Source organism: Lottia gigantea, assembly GCF_000327385.1.
Source record: "Lottia gigantea unplaced genomic scaffold LOTGIsca_4, whole genome shotgun sequence".
NCBI lineage: Eukaryota > Metazoa > Mollusca > Gastropoda > Lottiidae > Lottia > Lottia gigantea.
The window spans coordinates 3,265,074-3,287,088 of NW_008709379.1; the positions used below are offsets into that span (position 1 = coordinate 3,265,074).

The 22,015-nt window shown below is 34.1% G+C and overlaps 3 protein-coding genes across 3 annotated transcripts; 2 read left to right on the plus strand and 1 right to left on the minus strand.

Moving 5' to 3' along the window:
• The first annotated feature begins 5,244 nt into the window (after positions 1–5,244).
• Positions 5,245–10,390, plus strand: LOTGIDRAFT_228783 (hypothetical protein). The gene is made up of 3 exons (XM_009059762.1): positions 5,245–5,999; positions 7,431–7,477; positions 9,867–10,390. The coding sequence occupies exons 1-3, from the start codon at positions 5,372–5,374 to the stop codon at positions 9,897–9,899; spliced, it is 708 nt and encodes a 235-aa protein (XP_009058010.1). The 5' UTR covers positions 5,245–5,371; the 3' UTR covers positions 9,900–10,390.
• Positions 10,391–12,570: 2,180 nt separating this feature from the next.
• Positions 12,571–13,998, plus strand: LOTGIDRAFT_153749 (hypothetical protein; the record flags this gene model as incomplete). Its single annotated transcript, XM_009059763.1, has 2 exons — positions 12,571–12,628; positions 13,046–13,998. The coding sequence occupies 2 exons, from the start codon at positions 12,571–12,573 to the stop codon at positions 13,996–13,998; spliced, it is 1,011 nt and encodes a 336-aa protein (XP_009058011.1).
• A 1,780-nt stretch (positions 13,999–15,778) lies between these two features.
• Positions 15,779–20,467, minus strand: LOTGIDRAFT_182587 (hypothetical protein). Its single transcript, XM_009059764.1, has 7 exons — positions 19,671–20,467; positions 18,890–19,087; positions 18,350–18,543; positions 17,860–18,028; positions 17,083–17,369; positions 16,589–16,760; positions 15,779–16,134 (listed from the first exon to the last, which is right to left on the minus strand). Exons 1-7 carry the CDS (start codon positions 19,975–19,977, stop codon positions 15,881–15,883), a joined length of 1,581 nt encoding a protein of 526 aa, XP_009058012.1. The 5' UTR covers positions 19,978–20,467; the 3' UTR covers positions 15,779–15,880.
• Positions 20,468–22,015: the final 1,548 nt, after the last annotated feature.

The following is a 22,015-nucleotide window of genomic DNA, read 5'->3' on the forward strand; positions in this document are numbered from 1 at the left end:
AATCGCTAGAATTTAGTTCAACAGGAAACCTTAGACCAATCAGAAGAGATTTGTCCAATCAAGAGATCTTAGACCGATAGGGAGACACTCGGGACGATCTGGAGGCAATAATACTGAGACACTTGTGATATCTTAGGCCAATCGGGAGATCTTGACCAATCAAGAGAGATTTCAAATTTCCAAAAATCACATATTTTGATCTACCCACATTTCTGCTCAGTGGTGTTTCTCCAGGGTGAACACCCACACCCCTTTCCCCCTCTAGCTGGCAGATTGTGACACCATTCGTCTCAATCTCAAATGTACTTTAATCAAAATAGCTGTGTATGTTTGACACAAGGAAGCTAAATGACACCAATGTGTGTTATTGTTTTGGATGTTTTCTATCAATGCCGTTCAAATACAATCGATTACATGGTATTTGACTCGGTCGAAATACAAAAGTACAGAACATCGACAGTCATATTAATATGGCCGAACTTTAAAAAAAATGGAATTTGGAAAAGATCGCCAGTTAGTACCTTTGCCATTTATTATTACGAAATGTTTAGATGTCTACAGGAAACGGCCTAAATCCTATCTCCACTTGGACAATCAAAGCAACAGAAATCTTTGTATGTGACTGTGGTAGTTTCCTTTTGTCAGACATGTCTGCAATTGTGTCAATTTAAGGTCACAAATTCTACTGGTATAGCCTCCTGAATCATTAGCGCCTCTTTAAGATCTCCCAATTCAATATTGGTATGGTTACAATGAACGACTTATAGAGAATACAGAAGAATTTCTCAATAATATCTTAATCCATGTCAATCGATCGTCACAGGCGCCACTCTCCAATCAATGCACACATGTTTACGAAAGGAGATGGTTTTGAGCATACGGGAGAAACCGAAATCTCAGTAATTTTTCTAGTCCGAATAAATCTATCGCATTTCTCTGGAGATTTCCATGGGGAGGAAAAATTTAATAGATCCAAGAAAAGTGTAATCTCACTTCAAAAGCCAATAACGTCTTGTAACATCTAAATTTATGGTGAACATGGCCATCAACAAACAAATGCTCTTGGCCATTTCTATAGGGTGGTGAGCTTGTACACTTCTGTAATACTAATGAATTGAAAGTGCCAGACAAGTGCTCAATCTGAATCCACTCAGTAATAAATGGCGCAATTGATATTTTCAGTAGGTATAGATAATTTCCTCAGATTTAATTCCAAAAATCTTCAAGCCGCATTGGTAAAAAAGGACGTTTTCCTCAAGTCTGGTACTAACAGTTATATAATCTAACTGAACCAAACCAACGACTACCATTCGACTACTAATCAACAACAATTACAACGAAGAAGAAGTTTGAAGGATTGAGTAACTCACACACTATATCGTCCAGGGCCGAGTTACACCGCCATCGACAATAGTATAGATTTCGTGGACACTGCGGTGTTCAAGGGAAATGATTTCGAAAAAACTCCCAAAGTTTTTTAAGGAGACTGATACGCACCAACTTTTGTTCAAAAGCTCGTTTCTGGTTACTCAAGATGATATCTACGCCAAATTAAAAACGACACGTTATTACAACTTCAGAAGAAAAATGACTCTCCTCCTTCGCCTACTGGATTTGGTTAAAAACCTTGTGGTTGTTCTACGTGTCGTACCTACGAACATGTACCTATTTCTCATTTATAAAAACAATAAAACCGGAAAAAAATGATTGACCAAATTTCATGTAAAAAAAAATGCGACATACAGTATATTGGAAAAACAAAGAACGCGCTGCGAACTAGTTTTAACGGCAGTCGTTACGATCAGTGGCTGAGCCATGGTAGACTTAACCCTCAATAGTCTTAAAATTCCTTTTCTTTTGAATTTCATACTATGACTATTCATATTAATGCTTCTTATTTTCTTATAGATACATGAAAAGATTTTGTTTCACAATAAATACAGATTTGATCTTTATATGATTATTGATATATCAGAAGAATGTTGGTTCTTATATTTTCAGCTATTTCAGCTAAAGAAATGATACTACCATAGATGGTATTACAGAGACATCCTTAGTTAACGTATCTACTTATCCTTCAACTTTCACTTTGTTTTATCATAAATCTTAAATTTGTAACCGGTTTCATGAGACACATCACCATCTAACACTGCCATGTCATTCGACCCGAACAGATCACACGAATTATTAACAATCAAAACCAACAGCACAGAATCATCCAATTTGAACCAATTCAACTACCAACAATTACCTAGTTTGCGATATCAGCATTCGCTGGAATCGAATGTTAACTTGTCATCTACCAACCAAACAACCAGTCCTAATAAGCCTAATTGAATTATTGAAAGCAAATACCAGACATTTTTTTAAGAGAGACAGGTAACATGCAGTTGGATTGTTTATGATTTTTGTAGTTATATCAGGTTATGTAAGAACATTAACAGTTCCGAAACGCCTGATTTCACACTGTCACTCGTTCCGTCCACAATAGCACAATAATGTTTGTTTGGTATTTGTATTGGACACACAATAACACATTTACAGTCTTTATCTTGGTTGAAAGAGATTTCTTGGTGCTCAATACCAAGGAGGTGATTGCTAGACCAGAATATTTTAAATGTGTCGGCTGGTCGATTATCGATTTATCTATTGGTGTTCTTTGTTGTCAGAGCTGTCCCAATATTACATTTCTTCCTAATACCCTTTACATTACACATAACATTCGTTTTGATAATTGTCTTCAGTACGTGGCAAATGAGTTATTGTCGGAAAAGCGTAACGAGAACTGTTCCAAATTAGGCTAACTCTGAAAACGATTGTGAGAACAGAAAACAAAGGGTGTCACTGTGGTCTACTGGGATGTTTTGTCTCAGATCTGACCGATCACCCAAGAGTAATCATACATATTATAACTGAACTAATTCAATTTGAACCATCTTGAGATGATCTCAGAAACATCGAGTTAGTCGAGATGTAAATCTCGGGTACGTTTTCCAAAGAAATTCGACAATTGAATGCTAATGGAAAGGGTGTCGAGGACAGTTGATAATGCCATCATAATCACTCGCGAAATTTCCTGCATCATTGATCAAATACTAGTACAACGCTAGACAGCTTGACAAATAAATAAATAAAGACAGACAGACAACGAGATCCAAGCAAAATCATGCCAAGAACATGTTTCTCTTTACATTGTATGATTCTGTTCTGCATAAATGAGAAAGAGTTCATTAAATTACAATAATGAAAAAGTGACGTTCCGATCTGTTAGTGTTATTTTGGATTCTGGTTTTCCGATAGCGACAAATATCACTCAGAACCTCTCTTTGAAAGAATTGGAATTGAAGTATTCTAGTATTCAAATTCAACAAAAGATACATTATAAATATAAAAAATTCAATGATTTGTTTAACATTAAAGTATTCAATGTGCCACTCTTAGTGCAACCCCAATCCCCCATTGCAACAAACCACCAAACTTCTATCTTTAAGAAAGAAATGAATGGACTTTGCAACCAAACAATTCGGGATATTTCATGTTCTGAAATGTATGGCTTTACACTGACATCATTTGGTATGACAGTCTAGAAATGTTTGGGTTATAAATATTTAAAACTCAAATCGATCAAAAAGTATCAAATAAACAAGATTTATTTAAGAGCAAAATATGCGTAAAATTTGATTGTCTTCACAGTAAGGAAAAAGTCACATTTTCTGACCCTGGAAAACATTCTAAAATATTTTCTTTTTATGTGAATTTCCATTGGAAAAACCAAGACGCATCTCGCATCAGTTTGAAAGTAATGTTTAGTGTGAAAGTTTATGTAAAAAATAAGCTTAGAACACCTGGTGGTAATTTTGAATTCTTTGGGTGTAATGAGGTGCTTTGTAGTCTATAGCATAAAAGTCGTTTTATTCAGTCATGAAAAATATTGCAGAGAAAACCTAATGGAAAATCACAAAATAGTAAGGATTCGTGGGGGTTAATGCAATCGATCAAGATATCCTGGAAGGGGTTAAAAAAAAGGATGAAAACCCCTGGCTTAGAAAAAAGGGGGCTGTGTTATTTTTGTAATTTGTTTTAGATATGTAGTTTCAGAAAAATAATCATAATCGAAAATGTAATTGGCTGATTTTAGGATGCTTTGAATGCCATTTTTAATGTTCTTTTCTTGTGACTGGTAGACTCTTGCTTACTCAAGATCGGGGTCTAAATATCCGCCTAAAATTTAATAACCCTGTTTTCTTTGTACTGATGCAGCTCGGGTGTAGTTTGTTCGGATCAAGACAAAGATACCACGACAGTAGTTTTTTTAATATTATTAATTTACTGCTCTGCTAAACTACAAGCCATTGTTTGTATCTATTAATCCAAAAAGGAATACAAAAGAAAGACACTCAGTTCCTTTACCAAACTGGTCGTGGCACAGATTTGGTTTAACAAACAAACAATGAATTGAAAGTGATTTTTAAAGAGCTTACAGTGTGGTAGACTTCTGGAATAAAATGTATTATTGATGTGGCGCGGCATTTTGAATTTTTTTAAAAATAAAAAAGCTAAAATCGTTGATCTGAACCCGCTGTGGTCAAGGTATAGGATTATGTCAGTTATTCTTTTTTACCGATACAAATGCCATCTACCAAATACTGGCAATGCCTTAGATTGTTTTTTGTTGGTTAAGACTTCTTTGTATGAAAAAAATGCGTTGAAAATGTGTCAAATGGGGGAGTTGTCCCCTTAAAGAATATGCGGTATGTTGAAGCCTAATTTCAAGAAAAAGGCAGGCTTATATTCACATTTGAAATATGTGACGTGGTATTGTTTAAGGTGTTCCTTTCATAGAATTATTTTATGCGGGTATTTGTGGAATATGCTCCATTAAGCATAATACAAATATTAAAGGGAAGGATAGATACTTCAGTGGGAAAGTAAGATGTTTGGCGTCTTTAGCTAGGTTACGGAAATCGAAAGCATTCCAGAAGAAAACAAATTTAAATAGAGCCTTGATTCGACAACCGTGTCAATATTTAAAATGTTTGTAGATCTGGGAAAGGGATTGAAGGGTAGAAATTGAAGGAAACAGACGGAAAGGCGTGTATAAGATATTGTCTCAAGGTAAATATCACATAGTTATGTCTCAAAGTAAATTTGTCCACACAGTAGATCGCTGTTTCGTTTCCCATTGGGGTCTTGGCACATATAAAAGCTCGGAGATAAATTGATCTACCTTCATTCGACGTTTACATCGGTCAGTGTTCGGACGTGCTAAAACAGTAATTTTACTACAATACAGTGGATAGAAACATTATATCGGGTTTGAAGTTTTTAATCCTTTATTTTCCGAGTAAAAACGTTATTTCTTTGTACAACTATGAAAATGTTGTCGATAGTACTTCAGATACCTTTGTTAATTTCGTCAGCCTTTGCTGCAACTAGGCTGGATATCGACTGTGGTGAAAATGGTATATTTAATTGTCATGTAACTGATCCAACGATTTTCACTCGATGTCTGGAAGGATCTCTGTATGAGTTCTACTGTCCAGATGGACTACATTTCAACACATTGACACAGACCTGCGACTGGCCAGAAGCGGCTGACTGTACCTATCTTATTGGAGCGAACGGTGATGTGTCTCATCAAGCAGCAAAGAAAATTAAAGCTCAAGACGGTGATGACAATGAAGACTCATGGGTCGGGGAAAATTCGTTGCATAAAGAAGCTACAGAATTACCATGGTGGAGACCAGCTGGTGTTGATCCCAAATCCTGGGAGGATGTGGATGGTATTTGGGAATCACCAATAGAAGTTAAAGGATTTGTGCCAGAACAACCAAGCAGAAAGAAGGAGAACGAAGTAGATGAAAGTGATAAAGAGTCAATCAAGGTGAAGAAATCTCACAAGCCGGTAAACGTAGACACATCATCGTCGTCTGGTGGAGATTTACCATCAGATAAAATATGGAGACCAGATCTGGCTAGTGCTTCAAATCGACAAGGGCGTAAGTACAATATATTATTTTATATTTGACGTTCTATTTCAACGATTAGCGGCTTGTTCAAGAATCGCATCTCTTATAGCTTAGTTCTCAAATTAAATAATGAAAAAAATTCAAAGGTTACTATACTATTTAAAATAAAGACTGAACCTACAACCCGTAACACTAATTCATTCTACCAAAAATATTAGGAGCTCAAAACAAGTGGAACCCACTAATATGTAATAGCCAATTAGAAATTAAAGGGACAGTATTAACGTTGTTAAAATATACTATTATTATATGTATACTTATACCTAATCAAGCTGAATTCGGATTTAAGAGCCTTATAATAGCTCGATATTTTAGTATAAACCTTCTAAATGAGTAGGAGGCATATATCTCCACAATTTTGCGTTTATTAATCTGTACATTAGTTTTCAAACATTAACCATATCAAAGCATCCTTAAAAGGATTGCGTAAACCTTTTGAATGGCTTCGGTGCTGAATAAATTAACTTTTAAATAAACTTTCTAGATTTTGGTGTATTAATTAACCTTCCCAACCTTCTTCAAAATCAGAATGCCCTTTAAAATGACTTTTGCGCTTTGGTAATGAAATTCCCATGTTAAAAGGGAGGATTTTTCGAGAACGTTCGTATTATTGACTGTACTGAAACATTATTCTACTAGTTCTAGAATTGTGCTTCTTTGCTACCTCATTACCTAAACCCTGAGATTTTTCTACGAAATTGCTGGTAACGTCTCGAAATTTCCTCACCATGGAGTTTATACTAGCCTTCCAAAATTCAAAATCTGGTAAAAACTTTGTTTCCTTTTTGAGAATTTTACTGAAAATTAATTTCATTTGACACATATTTTGAAAGGCCATATTACGATGTCAACGAATATTTTCGTCGTATTTTGGTCTGGTTTCAGCATATATTGACGATGTTTCGAATTTGCGGTATTAAATTATCGACTTTTGAGTTATTGGTCATGACTTTGATGCAATTAAAACGATGAAAATAAATTGAAAACAAATAAGTGATGAGTCATAAAATTTAAAGCCTCTAAGAGATTTTGTTTTCTGTGAGCGTATAATCAACTTTCAATACCCTTAGAAATTACCCGATAAAATTTTTACGCAATCTTATTAACCTCGATTCTTCTTTGCCAACCTTTTGGAACCGCTGTGCACTATCACACGGTACCGCTTCGCACAGAAAACCAAGGTGAAAAACCATAAGTCTCTGAAAAACTCTGCGATGGGCGAAATTGAAAATTGAAAACTATTGGCGAGGTCGACAAACAGCTTTATTGTGATAATGGTTATTACGGACAAAAAACACTTCGTTATGTACCTTGATTCTTGATTACCATCATATTCTCATAATTATGATTTTGTGTAATTTTGTGAAGTTTTCAACTATAGATAATCATTTATATGTGTAGGTCCACGAACACCTTCTGAGACTTTACATCATCTGAGACAGTTGCAGGTGCTGACAATTTATTTGCTCTCTGATTTTGTGTAAACTCCTGAGCCGCGGTGGCTCAGTGAGTTAGACGCTTGCTCGCTAACCTGAAGGTCCAGGGTTCAATCCCGGCATAGGTCGAGGTAATACCTTCGGATTATTCAACCCGGTTTCCCCCTGTCAGTGATGCAGGTAAGAGGGGCTGACATGGAAAAAACGTCTAGTCGTTCGGATGGGACAATAAACCGAGGACCCGTGTGCTACAGGCTGTGCACGTTAAAGATCACTCGACAGTTGGTAATCGAAAAAGAGCAGGCTAATGCCGCTGTCCTGGCAAAATTTCCCTCATCGCACACTGCATGGCGTTGTCCGTCTTCATTAGCCCACATGGTGCAGAAAAGTAAGACGTAAAACTCCATTCATTTCATTTGTGTAAACTCCCCAATATAGCCGAGTTCGAATTGTGATGTTCACGTTCGAATCACCTTCTTGATATGATAAATTTCTCTATTTGCTGTCCACGAAATAAATTTGTTCTGATATACTCTGAGAATATTCAAAGTAAACGCAGTTGCCCGCAGCTTTTACCAAAATTGGAAATATTCAATTCATTGCAGGGGCGAAGGCAAAGTTTCTCCGATCCATCCTGACAGGAGTTATCCATGTAGATAAGACTGTTTAGGCGCAAAAACGTATGGTAACTGCTAAAGCACGGCGAAGGACCTCGCAATTATTTAGACAAAAAAAACATCAAAGAGGAATTTCATATCGGGTTATGATTAAGTAATTATGTACAAAAAATGGTCCGAATATACTATGAGGAAACGACCATTTAGTAAATGTTATGTTATTAAATGGTCATCGCGTAGAAACAATACGGAAACAACGAAGTGAAACAAACCATACCGTTTGCCTCCGCTTTTTATTTATTTATTTATTTGGCTGTTTACAATAGGTACAATGCTTGATCCTACAGTCGAATAATCCGGTTGTTGTCGTTTGTTTGTTTGTTTGTCAGGCTATGTAAATTATTTGTTTAATTTATACTGAAAGAATTGGGTTTGGTAAACATTGGTTGGGATGAGAGTTATTTGGGTGGAGCGGTTCGTCTAATCAATGTAATGTTTAGCATTGGTACAAATTTTTTATATGGTTTATGCTCATATTTTGTTTGAAGACTGTCCAAGTACAGGTACATAGATTAGCATACAAACTGATTATCATACAGATGTAGATGCTCCTTTCATTCTTTTCATATTCTATGGTTTACTGTACTTCTATGGTTTACTGGGTTTACGAAGGGAGTAACCTTCGGAAAAAAAGAAAGAAATGAAATGCACTTTAATCAGATTGGATTACCAATGCTATACAAAGGGATTAAACTTTTTTTCTGAGGTTTTTGCTCGTTTTTGACAGCAGTTTTTCATCATTTTAAATATGTTCAACACCTACTCCACCTTACTGACTAAATGGACATGTCAAATCTTTTGCATGCATTTTAATATTTTGAAAAATGAAAGAATTGAATCTAAACTTCAAGCACTGTAGTACAGATTAAAATGAGACTTAGGTTGTTTTATTGCCCGATAAAAACTTTTATTTCTTGCGTCCGTACAAAATATTTGGGGATTAATAAAATAGTTATTTAGCGCTGATAAATCTAAAAGAAAACGCAAAGGTACATCCGGTTTGTACTGCAGCCTGTGGTGCGTTCAATTGGACTTTACAACAGGGTGCGGGTAATAGTTAGCAATGTAACGTTACAATTTCGGCTTACAAACCGTCACACATTTACAAACATTGCATCAAGAGTTAAAACAAGGATTAGAAATGTTAGTTTAACAAAATCAACCTCGTGTAGCCATCTCAGACAGTCTTAATAGTTTAAAACCGAAAATACACGTTCTCTCACCAAGATGTCGGCGATACTGACGTTACATTGACGTATATAATTTCACTGATAAAGCAATCATTGAGATTATTGTCAGAACCTTATTGGTATTATTGATGAAATACGGCTCAAACTTCAATAGGTCTCTCTTCACCAAAAAAGTTTAACGAAGTATTTTGTTTTCTTTCTTAACATAAGATTATTTACGTTATCGTACAGATATATTTTGTTAATTGCATAAAGATTGTGTCGCCTGGCTATTCCTAATTTTAGCTGAATAGTATAATATGAGCAACTGGTGAAATCTAGTGGTAACTAAGATATTTCAGTCGTCTGTGCGTTCATGTCTCCTTAATCAGGTTTCGCTCATGTCGCAGATATCACTTATTCTCCTGTCAGCAGACGTTGAAAATCCAGATGCTCTCAGTCTCAGGTTCTGCCAGTCGCGTCCCCTTAATGAACACTGTAGATTTATATATTATGTTTAACATCAGTTTAATGTTTTGCTTTTTTTCTTTTCAGGTAAGTACACCACCGAATGTTTTAGCTTTCTGAACACATAATCACACCCCAGTTAATAGTTTAAACTGATAATTTATATTTATTTGTCATGACAGTAGGTAATATATACATAAACCACCACTTTCTTAAACGTATCAATACTACATTGTAAGTATAACTTAGATTCATAACTTGATGTCCTGCGGGTGGTGGAAACTAACGCATAGTGTTGACGTTGTTTTTGAATCATGAACTCTAACCTACCTTAGTTAAACCTTCAAATTACCCTTGATGTTGTCGGCTTTAGTGTGGTTCTCTAAGGTAACCAGTAAACGAAAAATCACAGAATTTTTTGGAAAGAAAAATTAGTTTATTTAAATGAAAATTAGTTGTCATATAGAAAAACTAGTTCATTTGTAGAAAAATTAGTTTGTAACAGGACAGTTAGTTAGAATAAAGAATAACATGAACAATGAGTAGAAAAACCGGTTAGATTAGTTTGGATTAAGATAAATTTAACTTTTAATTAGGATAAAGCAATTGATAAAGAAAAATTCATATTGATACAGAAAAACCCCGGATAGGGGAAAGTTCAGTTTAATAAGTAAAATTAGTTTATAATAGATCGGGTTTGGCACAGAAATGATACGGAAGATGTAGTTTTGACAAAACAAATATTAGGTATAGTGAACACAGAAACAAAAACGTGTTTCGAAATTGGAAAAACAGACTTAATTCAAAATTGAAAACCAGACTCAATTTGAAATTGGAAAAACAGACTTAATTTGAAATTGGAAAAACAGACTTAATTCAAAATTGGAAAAATAGACTCAATTTCAAATTGGAAAAACAGACTTAATTTCAAATTGGAAAAACAGACTTAATTTGAAATTGGAAAAACAGACTTAATTTGAAATTGGAAAAACAGACTTAATTCGAAATTGGAAAAATAGACTCAATTTCAAATTGGAAAAACAGACTTAATTTGAAATTGGAAAAACAGACTTAATTCAAAATTGGAAAAATAGACTCAATTTCAAATTGGAAAAACAGACTTAATTTGAAATTGGAAAAACAGACTTAATTTGAAATTGGAAAAACAGACTTAATTTGAAATTGGAAAAACAGACTTAATTCAAAATTGGAAAAAATAGACTCAATTTCAAATTGGAAAAACAGACTTAATTTGAAATTGGAAAAACAGACTTAATTTGAAATTGGAAAAATAGACTTAATTTGAAATTGGAAAAACAGACTTAATTCGAAAAAGAAAAGAATATCTACAAGAAAAAAAAATATTTTGAAATGTCAAACTTGTTTTGTGTTACGGAATCTTCGTTTTTAAATGTGTTGCTGTCTCAACATATTCTGAATCTTCTAATCTCTATATAGAAGAGTTGGAGATATAACTCCATTTCATTGTACTTCCAATATGGAAGAAAGTGTTTTGTGGTTAAGGTAGTGTTGTTTTGTTTTTGTAATTTCATGGTGATTGGTTTTTATTTTCTATTGTGATGCATGTTTTAGTGTGTTACTTTTTTTTAAATTTGATCACAAACATTTTATGAAAATGGCAGCCTCTCCGACTTTTAAAAGGTTCAGTTTATAAACTTTTTTCCTTCCAATTCACCAAACCTCTGCCCAGTTGTGAAAAAAAAAATAACTTAATTGCTCGATAGATAGCGGCACATCCGCTTTGAAAAAATCGCAACTATGCTTTTATCGTTCTTGCAAAAATATTCCGATATCCTTTATACAGCCTGAGGTCATTGTCGTCCCACGCGTAGAGATTCTATCCCAGGACTATAGAGAAACACCCGGCTTTAAGTTCTTGTGGTTTCATGTCTTTAATTGAAACGGTATTTTGATGTGCTTTCAGTTGTTTGATGAATTCATCTGTTTATTTAATTCTTCCGCTAAGAATTATTTTCTATTTAAAAATACCCTTTGAGCTTTGATACCGTAGAGATGTAATGACGCACAGAGGGCCGCATGCTTGTATCTGGTTTAAAGCTCTGGCCGTGCTAAACTATGTTTTTTGGCTACAGATTGGACATGAAGGTCGCTCTCCCCAAAGGTCACGAGATATAAATATTCAAACTTTTCTGATCAATGTCTCAAATACTTCGCTATTCGCTAGAATAATTCTCTTCCTGCTTAACGCGATAATGCTTGTTCATTTGTCACTTCTTGCACCCAAAATTGTTCGGTTTATATATTAAATATAACAATATTTATACGCATTACATAGTCTAGTCATTCTTGGTGATAGTGAAAGAACAATGGGGAACATGCAGTTTGAATTTCAACTAAGTAGTACAAAGGTATAGAGCAATTCATGCTGTCTTCAATAGCACAGAGAATGTACGAAAACACATCCTGTGTAATCGATGAGTTCCTATTATAGGATATAACCGACTAAATATGTGCTTTACCATCTGATCGAGCTTAATTTCAGCTGTTCATGTCGCCTATCAAAACAAGAAACCAACGTTCTGTTGCATCTGCAATTACAAAAAAATACGAATATCTGAAATTGAGCAATAAGCTGAAAAGCATAGATTTTGACGATCGTATCCCTTTAAAGGTGCATAATCTGGTGCAGTTGAGGGCAGTGTGCATGCTATTCAGCCACGTAGTCATTACCTTAAACACAATGATAATGCTGAGGGTCATGAAGAGGGTTGCATTGTGCCAAATGATCCCAAGTCAGTTGTAAGTATTGATGGATCTATTTTCTATCTTTCTGGTTGGTTGTTGTAAATATGTTATTGTAGTACTATGTAAGTATTAAGTGGAACTGAAAGATGTTGTGTTCACAGTTTTTAGATGTAGTTTTTTTGGTGTTGGATTTATATTCTTTGTTATCTTTCCGTTATTACCATTTACCTTATGTATAGATTAACTGTTAACGTAATGTTACATGCACTTTAGAATGTCAATGTATGCTTTATCAGAGTTCTAGAAAAGTCCTAGTATAATATACCTATTTAGTATTCAGTATGTTTTATTCGTCACCATCATCTACTTTAAGTTCCGTAACCTTCGGTTGGTAATGTATAGCATTTTTGTTACTAGTATCCTTCAGTTATATCCTTTTTTCAAAACACTACCAGACATATTTCAAAAAAATTCGGGGACGCCTTGAGTACATGTATACATATATGTACAACTACTGAACTGTTTTGTTTTATTTTTAGCTTGTGGTGAACACAACTGCCAGCTTCCAAACTGCTTTTGCCCCGGAAACTCAATACCAAATGGATTTGCTGCTAAAGATACCCCACAGATGGTGATGTTAACATTCGATGATGAAGTTTCTGCAGCTTATTATGGTTACTTCCAGAGATTGTTCAGACCGGGTCGTTATAATCCTAATGGATGTCCTGTAAGAGGTGGATTGTTTGTCTCTGGTAGTGGAACAGATTACGATCTGGTCTATCCTCTTTATGCTATGGGAGTTGAAATAGCAAGCCATACATTATCACACAAGTTCCCACACACATGGTGGAGCAGTGCCTCTTATGAAGAATATTTCAACGAAATCGATGGCATGAAGAGAGCCTTAGCTGAAAACTCTGGTGTACCATATGACTCTATCCACGGCTTCCGAGTACCTTTCCTGCAATTAGGCGGTGATAATATGTACAAGGCCATTTATGACTCTAAATTATCATATGATACATCGATGTTCACTGGTCCAGTTTGGGAAGGAGGGGAACCTGTTTGGCCATTCACACTTGATTTCGTCCCTGGCCAAGAATTCTGTCAACATGGACCATGTCCAGAAGATCAGTATCCAGGTTTGTGGGAAATTCCCGTTCAAAGATGGTATGGTGTTGATGGACATTCCTGTGCTATGGCTGATGGTTGTACTTCTACAGGTGATGCTGATGAGATGATGGAATTCTTACGAACCAACTTCAAACGATATTACAATACCAACAGAGCACCTTTTGGAATATTTGTACATGCAAGATGGTTCCATACTGAGCATCACATAGATGCCTTAGATCGGTTTATTGATGAACTGATGGATCTCAATGACGTCTACATTGTTACCCCAAAACAAGTTATAGAATGGATGAGGAAGCCCACGCCTTTAAACCAAGCCCAGTTCTTCCAACCGTGGTCATGTGAAGGTTCTCTGTAAGTAAGAAGATGGTCTAAGAATGAACAGTGTCTGTGATACATACACAAACAATATATCAAGTCTAACATCCATAATGATTTCGTGGATCTTTTATAACCTAAAACATCAGTAAGTTGTTAACATACGCCATATACATTCTGTGTACATCTTAATGTATGCCATTAAAATTCTCATTAGATAACTTAGCATGATCAGTAATGTCAGAAACGTATGCATCTGATCTTTTTTCGGTTAGCCTAGCATTACAGAGTAATTTTTTATCATGAGATTTTTCATGAGACAAATATCTGTATTTTGATTTTGAAAAGATATTAAGAATTGTAAACACCTATTACTGGTGGTGTCGCTGAAATGTGCTGCCGTTACCTAGTGAAAACTATTAAAATTTACGTTGATGGTCTCAGTAATATGATTTTGTCTATTTAATATATATGTATTGCACAGTGCATAATAATTTGTTATGAATTAAATATACGATATAATCCAATGGGAGCGTTTGATAGTCAATCATGTAATTTAGGAATTAGAGTCGTACCATATATTGAGGTTATTAGTGAGATTTCAGTCTCCAGACATCGCTTCTGGTTTTAAATTGCAATAGTCATTAAAAACAGTACCAATCAAGTAATAAATGGTAATGTTTTTGAATATATACTATTTGATCTAGTCTAGTAACTGTTTGCCTAAGTAAAATATTCTTTGTTTATTAGACAATGTTCTTCGTTTATTAGACAATGTTCTTTGGTCATTAGACAATGTTCTTTGATTATTAGAGCTTTATAAAGCGCCAACTTTGTCAATTTGTCTTTGTAAAAATAATTGTACATATAGTGATGATATATTTGAATGTTATTTTATAGCATGTAAATACACAATACACGTCATAAGGCGGACAATAACAATATATAATGCTATTTTGTTTGTTAATTTAGTGCTGATTTTATGCTAATATTGCATTAATGTATATATATTTACAATGATACGAATATTATATTTTTTTATCAAGCGTCTTATTCAAGATTATGCTTCTGGATTAGATTAAAAGATATGATATTGTACAATTTTCTTGCAAATAACTCATATTTTATAATAAATCACTAAATACCATATTTTCCAATTCTTTAATCATTGTTAAAAACATTAGTTATTCCATTCAAGTTCGTTCTAAGAATGAAGAGTGTGCAGCTGGCGAGAATATCAAGATAATCCAGAAAGAATGTTCAATCTGACACAATAAGCATCTGTTTTCGCAAAATTCGAGAGATGACTATACTTTTAAACTAGCATGTCCAGATCCAGAATAAGTTTCTGTTTGGGTTTGTCCCTTGGAGATAAAGCCGAATGGGTTGGAAGCTGCCTTAGTGATAGAATGAAATAGATTTTTACGTCTGACCACAGAATTGTAAATGGTTCTATGGCCTGACAGGTTACATGATGATGAAAACGGACAATGTCATGCAATCTGACAAAAATATGTATAATTTCCAAGGTTGAAAAAGTTACTGCGCCATCTCAACCGTCAGGTGGCACACAGATAATCCTGTCATATTGAAGGCTAATTTCTTGAAGCTCCACGCAATGTTAGAGCAGATTCAACGGTTGGTGACATTTCAGATGCTTATTCATAGGCAAAGAAAGATAGATTATAAACAAGACAGATGGAAAAACTTAAGACTCATGGCGGTAGTACATTTCACATGTGGGGATTATAAAATCACTTCAAAGCAATGTTTATTTTGATGTAACATGATAATTATAGACTGCCCTATACAGTGAACAAAAGATGAAATTAAGTTTTATTTTAACTTTCTGATTCAATATAATCAAACAAATTCCATTAAATCCATGAATGAGTCACAACAAAAATCAAATCATTTTCTGATCAGTCATTATCTGGAAGAACTTTATATGGATTTAATATTCCATTAGGATCCATCATGGATTTCATCCTCTTCATCAGATCAACTGAACTTCTAGATTTACTATGATAAATAAAATTCCTCTTTTTAAAGCCCAGACCATGTTCAGCACTGATACTACCTTTCTCTTCTCGTACCCAGTCATATATAAATGGCTCTATTAACTTCATTAATTTATCATCATATTCAGGTGAGGTAACATTTAAATGTAGGTTCCCTAAAAGAACAGTATAATATATAACATATCACCAATTCACTATACTAAGATTTGCTAAAAGAGGCATTCCCTTCTGTATTATACTCTCCAATAAGGATTCAAGCTACTAGAATTAACAACATGCCTATATGCTTTAAGTCTAACAATTTAACAAAAACTGAAATCATTAGTGAATCTTACAAACACATCAAACAGTAAATCAGATATTGAAATTCACCTTTAATAACCAAATAACTGTATTTAAGTCATAAAATCACAATATTTTTTCTACTTTTCTACCATTTTTAGCTTTTCAAGTGGAAATTCTATGAGCCATCAAACCCTTTAGATTTTAACAGAAGTTTGACTCGACTATGTGAAAGACAATCTGTATAATATAGCAGCAGAAAATCACATGGCATGGCACTATGGCAGTATTATGTGGTCAATTATTCATAGTTAAGCCTCAACTCACCATCTCCAACATGACCATAACCAACTACTCTTGTTGCCGACCCATCAACTTGTTTCCTCATGTCCTCTACCAGGTTATAGAATCTAGTTAATGGTAGTGAGATGTCATATTTATAATTATATCCATCTATAATTAATCCCTCAGCCATTCTTTCTCTTAATCCCCATACATTCTGTAATACAAACGGATCTCATATCATACTATATAAATACATGTATAACAGCATATTATATCAAATGATCCACTAAAGATAAAACAAAATGTCACTCTTTTCACAAAACTCCTAAAGATACAAAAAAATTTTTCACCAAATATTCTCTTTGACAACGAATTGTCACAAAAAAAGAAATGCAATAAAAATGAATTCAGAAGAAATAAATAATAAAATTCAACCTGAATATAAAGAATAAGGGGCATGTAAAGAATTGATCAAATAACTGAGATACAATTGGATCATATGTTTGCTAGTTTCTACTATATACTATAATACCTACATTAATCTTGACTGAATCTGTAGCGACAGTACCATCTTGTATAGTTCCTGAATTCATCTCTTTTTCTAAAAACTGATTGAGTTTCTCTTCATCATGAGAACCATTAGATCCTCCAGTTTCAATTAATACATAAAAAGGACTCTCTGATACAGGACTTTTAAGATTTAAGTTCTGTTTAACACAGTCCATTGAAGCTGAGTCCATGAATTCAAAAGCTGATAATATTTCACCAAGATGAATTTTAGCCTGTTGATAAATCTGTAATACTGCTTGGAAATCTTTACAACCTGTAACAAGACAGTTACTATTTGAACAATGTGTACACAATCAATACATATTACTCAGTCATTTCCTTTACTTTGCCGCAGTCAAAATATTGGAAATTTGACTCCTGTAAGGAGTACGAGTTGTCTTGATGAAGACTTTGTGTCCAATACATGTGTTGACATAATATGATGAGCTATGGTTAATTTAAAACAGTTATTACAGATATATTATAATTCATAAATGTGTTACAAAAAAAATATATTTTGCTATGTGTTTCATACACCTCCAATGGAATCTATAAAATACACTTTGCAAGTTACACCTCTTGAGACTCTTGATAAATTTATATGTGTTACGTGCTGACTCTCAGAAACTTTGGCCATGTCATCAAAATTTGTCTTACCATAAGGAGGACATGAACCAGGGCACCTAACTGCCTAGTGGACGACAATCAAACCAGGCGGTGTTAAGCACCATAGATGATTAGAATTTTAAGAATGAATTACTTACCTAAGAAAGCAACATAAGAGAATTTGGGTTTCTGTGGACAGAGTATAGAAACAGCTGTGATGACTCCAAGTGTACCCTCTGAACCAATAAATAACTGTTTAACATCATAACCTGTATTATCTTTCCTTAATGCTGACATACAATCTATCACTTCTCCATCAGCTAATACCTAAAATGAAAATACTCCAGACAATAACATAGTGCTGTTTGGACGGCGGACGCTCAGTAAGTTCATAGTTCCTTTCTGACATCCAAGACTTTGGTACTTTTGGCAGTTTAAATCCAATCTTTTTTTCAATGTGTTAAATTCTAACTGACACTGTTCTTATAACTCATTTTATCCACAAGATTTGACTGAATACTCATGATACTCATGTGTAATTCCTCTGACAGATTATCTTGTTTATTAGTTCTTTATTGTAATGTAACCATCCTGATATCACAGTAAAATCTTTTAGATCAGTTTAGATGCAAAAATGTGAAAACTTACTGCTTCAACACCTAAAACTGAACCATGCAGACTACCATATCGTAATAATCTAACTCCACCAGCATTAGTCGACAGATTACCACCTATATGACAACTTCCTTTAGCCCCTAAATCTAGTGGCATAGTCAGGTTATAGTCTGACACATATTCTTCTAAATTAGCCAAAATACAGCCAGCTTGGCATTGCAATGTCCCTGCAATAGTCAGGTAGAGTCTCTTACAGTTCATTTATTAACAAGATTGGTATAACAAGATTGGTAAAAATTCATTGTTTGTGTGTAAATAGTTTCTGGGGCTTTTTGCTACATGTACCTAGAAATTTTCATATATATTACCAGTGTACAGACTAATAACTTATTTAATGTATTCTGTCTTAATTTTGTTAATATACTAACTTTGACAAATCTTATTTAAACCCTTCAATTTGTTAAGTTTGTGGTTATACCATTTTAAAAAGAATCAATCAAACAAAACATCTAGAAGCTTTCTTTCTATTTTTAATTGCATCTTTACATTAAACAGAAAACCTGTTAAACCTACCTGATAAATGATCAAGTTGATTAATTTCATTCATTAACTGTGTCGAGAGAATAATTTCATCAAATACAGGAACACTACCTCCCACTAGACCTGTATTACCACCTTGAGGTACCACGGCTAACTTTCTTTCATTACAATATTTTAATATACTACTCACTTCAGATGTAGATTTTGGTCGTAGTAATATGGAACTGCTTCCTGCAATTATACTTTAGAACAATAACATGCAATTGTAGATTTGACAACATTATCGCGGCAGTCAGTAGTTTGCCAGTCTATCATGAATTCCATATCTCTTAACTTGCAAGAGTAAAGCAATCATCAACGATCCTGAAAGGGGTATTAAAAAGAAAAAGGTTGAATATCATTGTGTTAAATGATATTATGTCAACAAAATTTGATAAGGAAATGTCAATAACCTATTCATGGCCTACTGACCTATTTAAAAATGGATATAGTTGTCTTAAAATTTGGTTTACCTCCTGAAAGATACACACCCAGTACTACTATTGTTTCAGTATTTTCACGTCAAACATGATAACAACAACAGACAATGTAAATTTTCTATTTTGATTAATCTAGTAGCATTGGTTTATGCAATTTATATTGTTTCCATTTGTTTGTGTTGTCTACCATGTTGGGTCAGATCTGGTATAAAATCCTCTTCATTCCTGTCTATAGGGCCTACATTAATGTAGCCATATAAATATATTCAGATAATCCAGGTCCAATGAAAAGAAATCACAAAATGATAGCAGTGCAACCCAAGACTACCACTTACCTCTGCATGTACGTAACCAATCGGTGTTTGCTCCTTCCAAATCAGATTTTTCTGTAACAACCCTTCCAGGTAAAAGATTTTCAAAGAAGGCCACATCTTTCTCCGACAATTTCTCAAAAGTTCGCCTTTTTAAGTTAGGATAGCGTTTAGCAGTTTCTTCTATTTGTGTACCAGATGCAAATCCATTCCTTGTAACGACCAGACACAACCTGTCGTGAGCCAGAAAGTTTATTGTTTCAGATCTTGTACTTTTCAGACATTTCAGAAAGGTACCGGAAGTGGCGGAAGTCCTCAGCAAACGCAACATGGCCACTCTCAATCATACTCCGTCATTCTCATAGATACAGTTGTCACAGAGATAAAAGCCTCTTTACCTCATTGATAGATAGCATGTAAGGGATAAATAAACATTATATTCGGTTGACCTACTAATATATGAGTTGTATACATGTAGAGGAAGTAGTCAAAATGGACACAGTTGTAAATGGCCAGTCATCCTACTTTAACATAATGACAATGGTCAAAGTAGAATCTAAAGAAGAAGATGACTGTAACAAATTAAGATGAACTAGGTCTCTTTATTCTTATATACGTAGGCCTAATGTTATGAACAGTATTCTAAAAGTAAGACAACAAATGGCACATGTGCCCAAAGTTAAAATGCCATTTCTTTTTAAAACAGAATGCAAAGTAATCGTTTAAAAAATGTTTGCTTTAGCCAACTGAAAGAGCTTTGAATTGCTTTTCAAAATTGAAATCAATCACTATCAATCTTTTTAAGTGTAGCCTACGACATGGATCTGCCAACACCAATACCGGCTGAACAATTTTACTGTCCAAAGGGAAGTAACTTAGTTTTAACTTTTTTTCTCCGAAGTAGGTTTGTCCACGGTTGTTGGACCAATGTTACGGTATCTGTTATTGCTATTGACCTAATCCTTTTAAAGAGATTAGTTATAGATACTGAAAAGATAGGATGATATATAAAGGCCCTCAAAGCGGCTTCTTTTCTTGTTAATTCAAGGGAGATAACTCGCACGATTAACCACACCATTGGAAGAAAATTGGCGCGAAAATGGACCTTACTAATATGACGTGACTGATGATTTGTGATGATCTGGTATTCCAGCCTACAGTGTCATGGATTAGTATGTTTCTTAATGATGTCTAGGTCTCGTTAGAATAATTAGAAATAATTAGTAATAAAAGTAGGCCTATTTATGGGCCTAGCCTTCTAGAAAGCTGCTAGACTCCGATCTTTTCCAATGATTTGTGTATATAAATAACCAAGTACTAACGAAATCCAAAACAACATTTTGGCGAAACATTGGAAGCAGCTATAGCTAAATTTATCCAGTCCATCGTCTGATAGTGCATGTATTCAATGATGATCTTTTGATCATGCCAAGAGATTGGAACACAAACATGTTAAAAATAATATACATGTAGTTAAAAGTGAAATAGTGCTCAGGTAGGTGACATGTAGACCTAAGCGATCAGCCTGATATATACATCAATATCCTCTGATGACTTTACCTCATCCCCTTTTTATTTCCCATAAAAAACAAACAAGAACGGATAGAATTCTTTATTGAATCATAATTTAACTCAAATTTTTAAATCTGACTATTCCGTTAAACACATCGCAAATGGACTGAAAAATATTATGAATATCTTTTCTAAAATCATTACAAAAAAATTTCATGCCATTATTTTGATCAACTGTTACTAATGAATTAACCTTCATCCTTTGCAAGACAACCACATCATAGGGTTAATATTCCCTGATAATTTTGTTACATATGGTAATTCATAAACTTGATTTACGAGATTCAGTTCAATTTATGTCACTGGGTATGCTTCACATCGTTTGATAACAATTTATATCATGATAGTTTGATTATGCTTGTTTTTGGAACTCCTTATAGGAATGCCTTTTTGAAAGTTGGCTGGGGTTAAAATGCTTGATGTTCATGCTAAAAGATAAGACAATATAAATATACATGTATGAACAAGGCTGTCATGTTAAAAAATAATGTTATCACTACAAAATGTCTTTGGTAATGCATTTAAAAATGACCTTTCAACATTAAAACAATTTCATGTTGAATTAAATAAAATGCCTAGCTAAAAACAAGAAAAAGTAAGACAACACCAAATAGCACTATTACATTGACAATTACACTGTCTGTCATGACTAATTTTCCTGAATTACATAAAACATGGTCTTGTACCAATATGTGCACAGCCAAATTAAAATACAGATTTAGAAGTCACTGTATGTGTTTTTCTGTGGGGGACTCCACTTTCAATTCACGATCTATGCAAATTTTGATTTTAATGCA

Excerpts from the sequence above, each read along its gene's own strand:
- LOTGIDRAFT_228783 (XM_009059762.1), top strand. The coding sequence starts at position 5,372 with ATGAAAATGTTGTCGATAGTACTTCAGATACCTTTGTTAATTTCGTCA. Across the intron at positions 6,000-7,430 it reads TGCTTCAAATCGACAAGGGC|GTCCACGAACACCTTCTGAG; the intron begins GTAAGTACAATA and ends TTATATGTGTAG. Across the intron at positions 7,478-9,866 it reads ATCATCTGAGACAGTTGCAG|GTAAGTACACCACCGAATGT; the intron begins GTGCTGACAATT and ends TTTTCTTTTCAG.
- LOTGIDRAFT_182587 (XM_009059764.1), bottom strand. The coding sequence starts at position 19,977 with ATGTTGCGTTTGCTGAGGACTTCCGCCACTTCCGGTACCTTTCTGAAA. Across the intron at positions 17,370-17,859 it reads CTCTTATGTTGCTTTCTTAG|GTTGTAAAGATTTCCAAGCA; the intron begins GTAAGTAATTCA and ends GTCTTGTTACAG. Across the intron at positions 16,761-17,082 it reads CAGATTCAGTCAAGATTAAT|AATGTATGGGGATTAAGAGA; the intron begins GTAGGTATTATA and ends TTTGTATTACAG.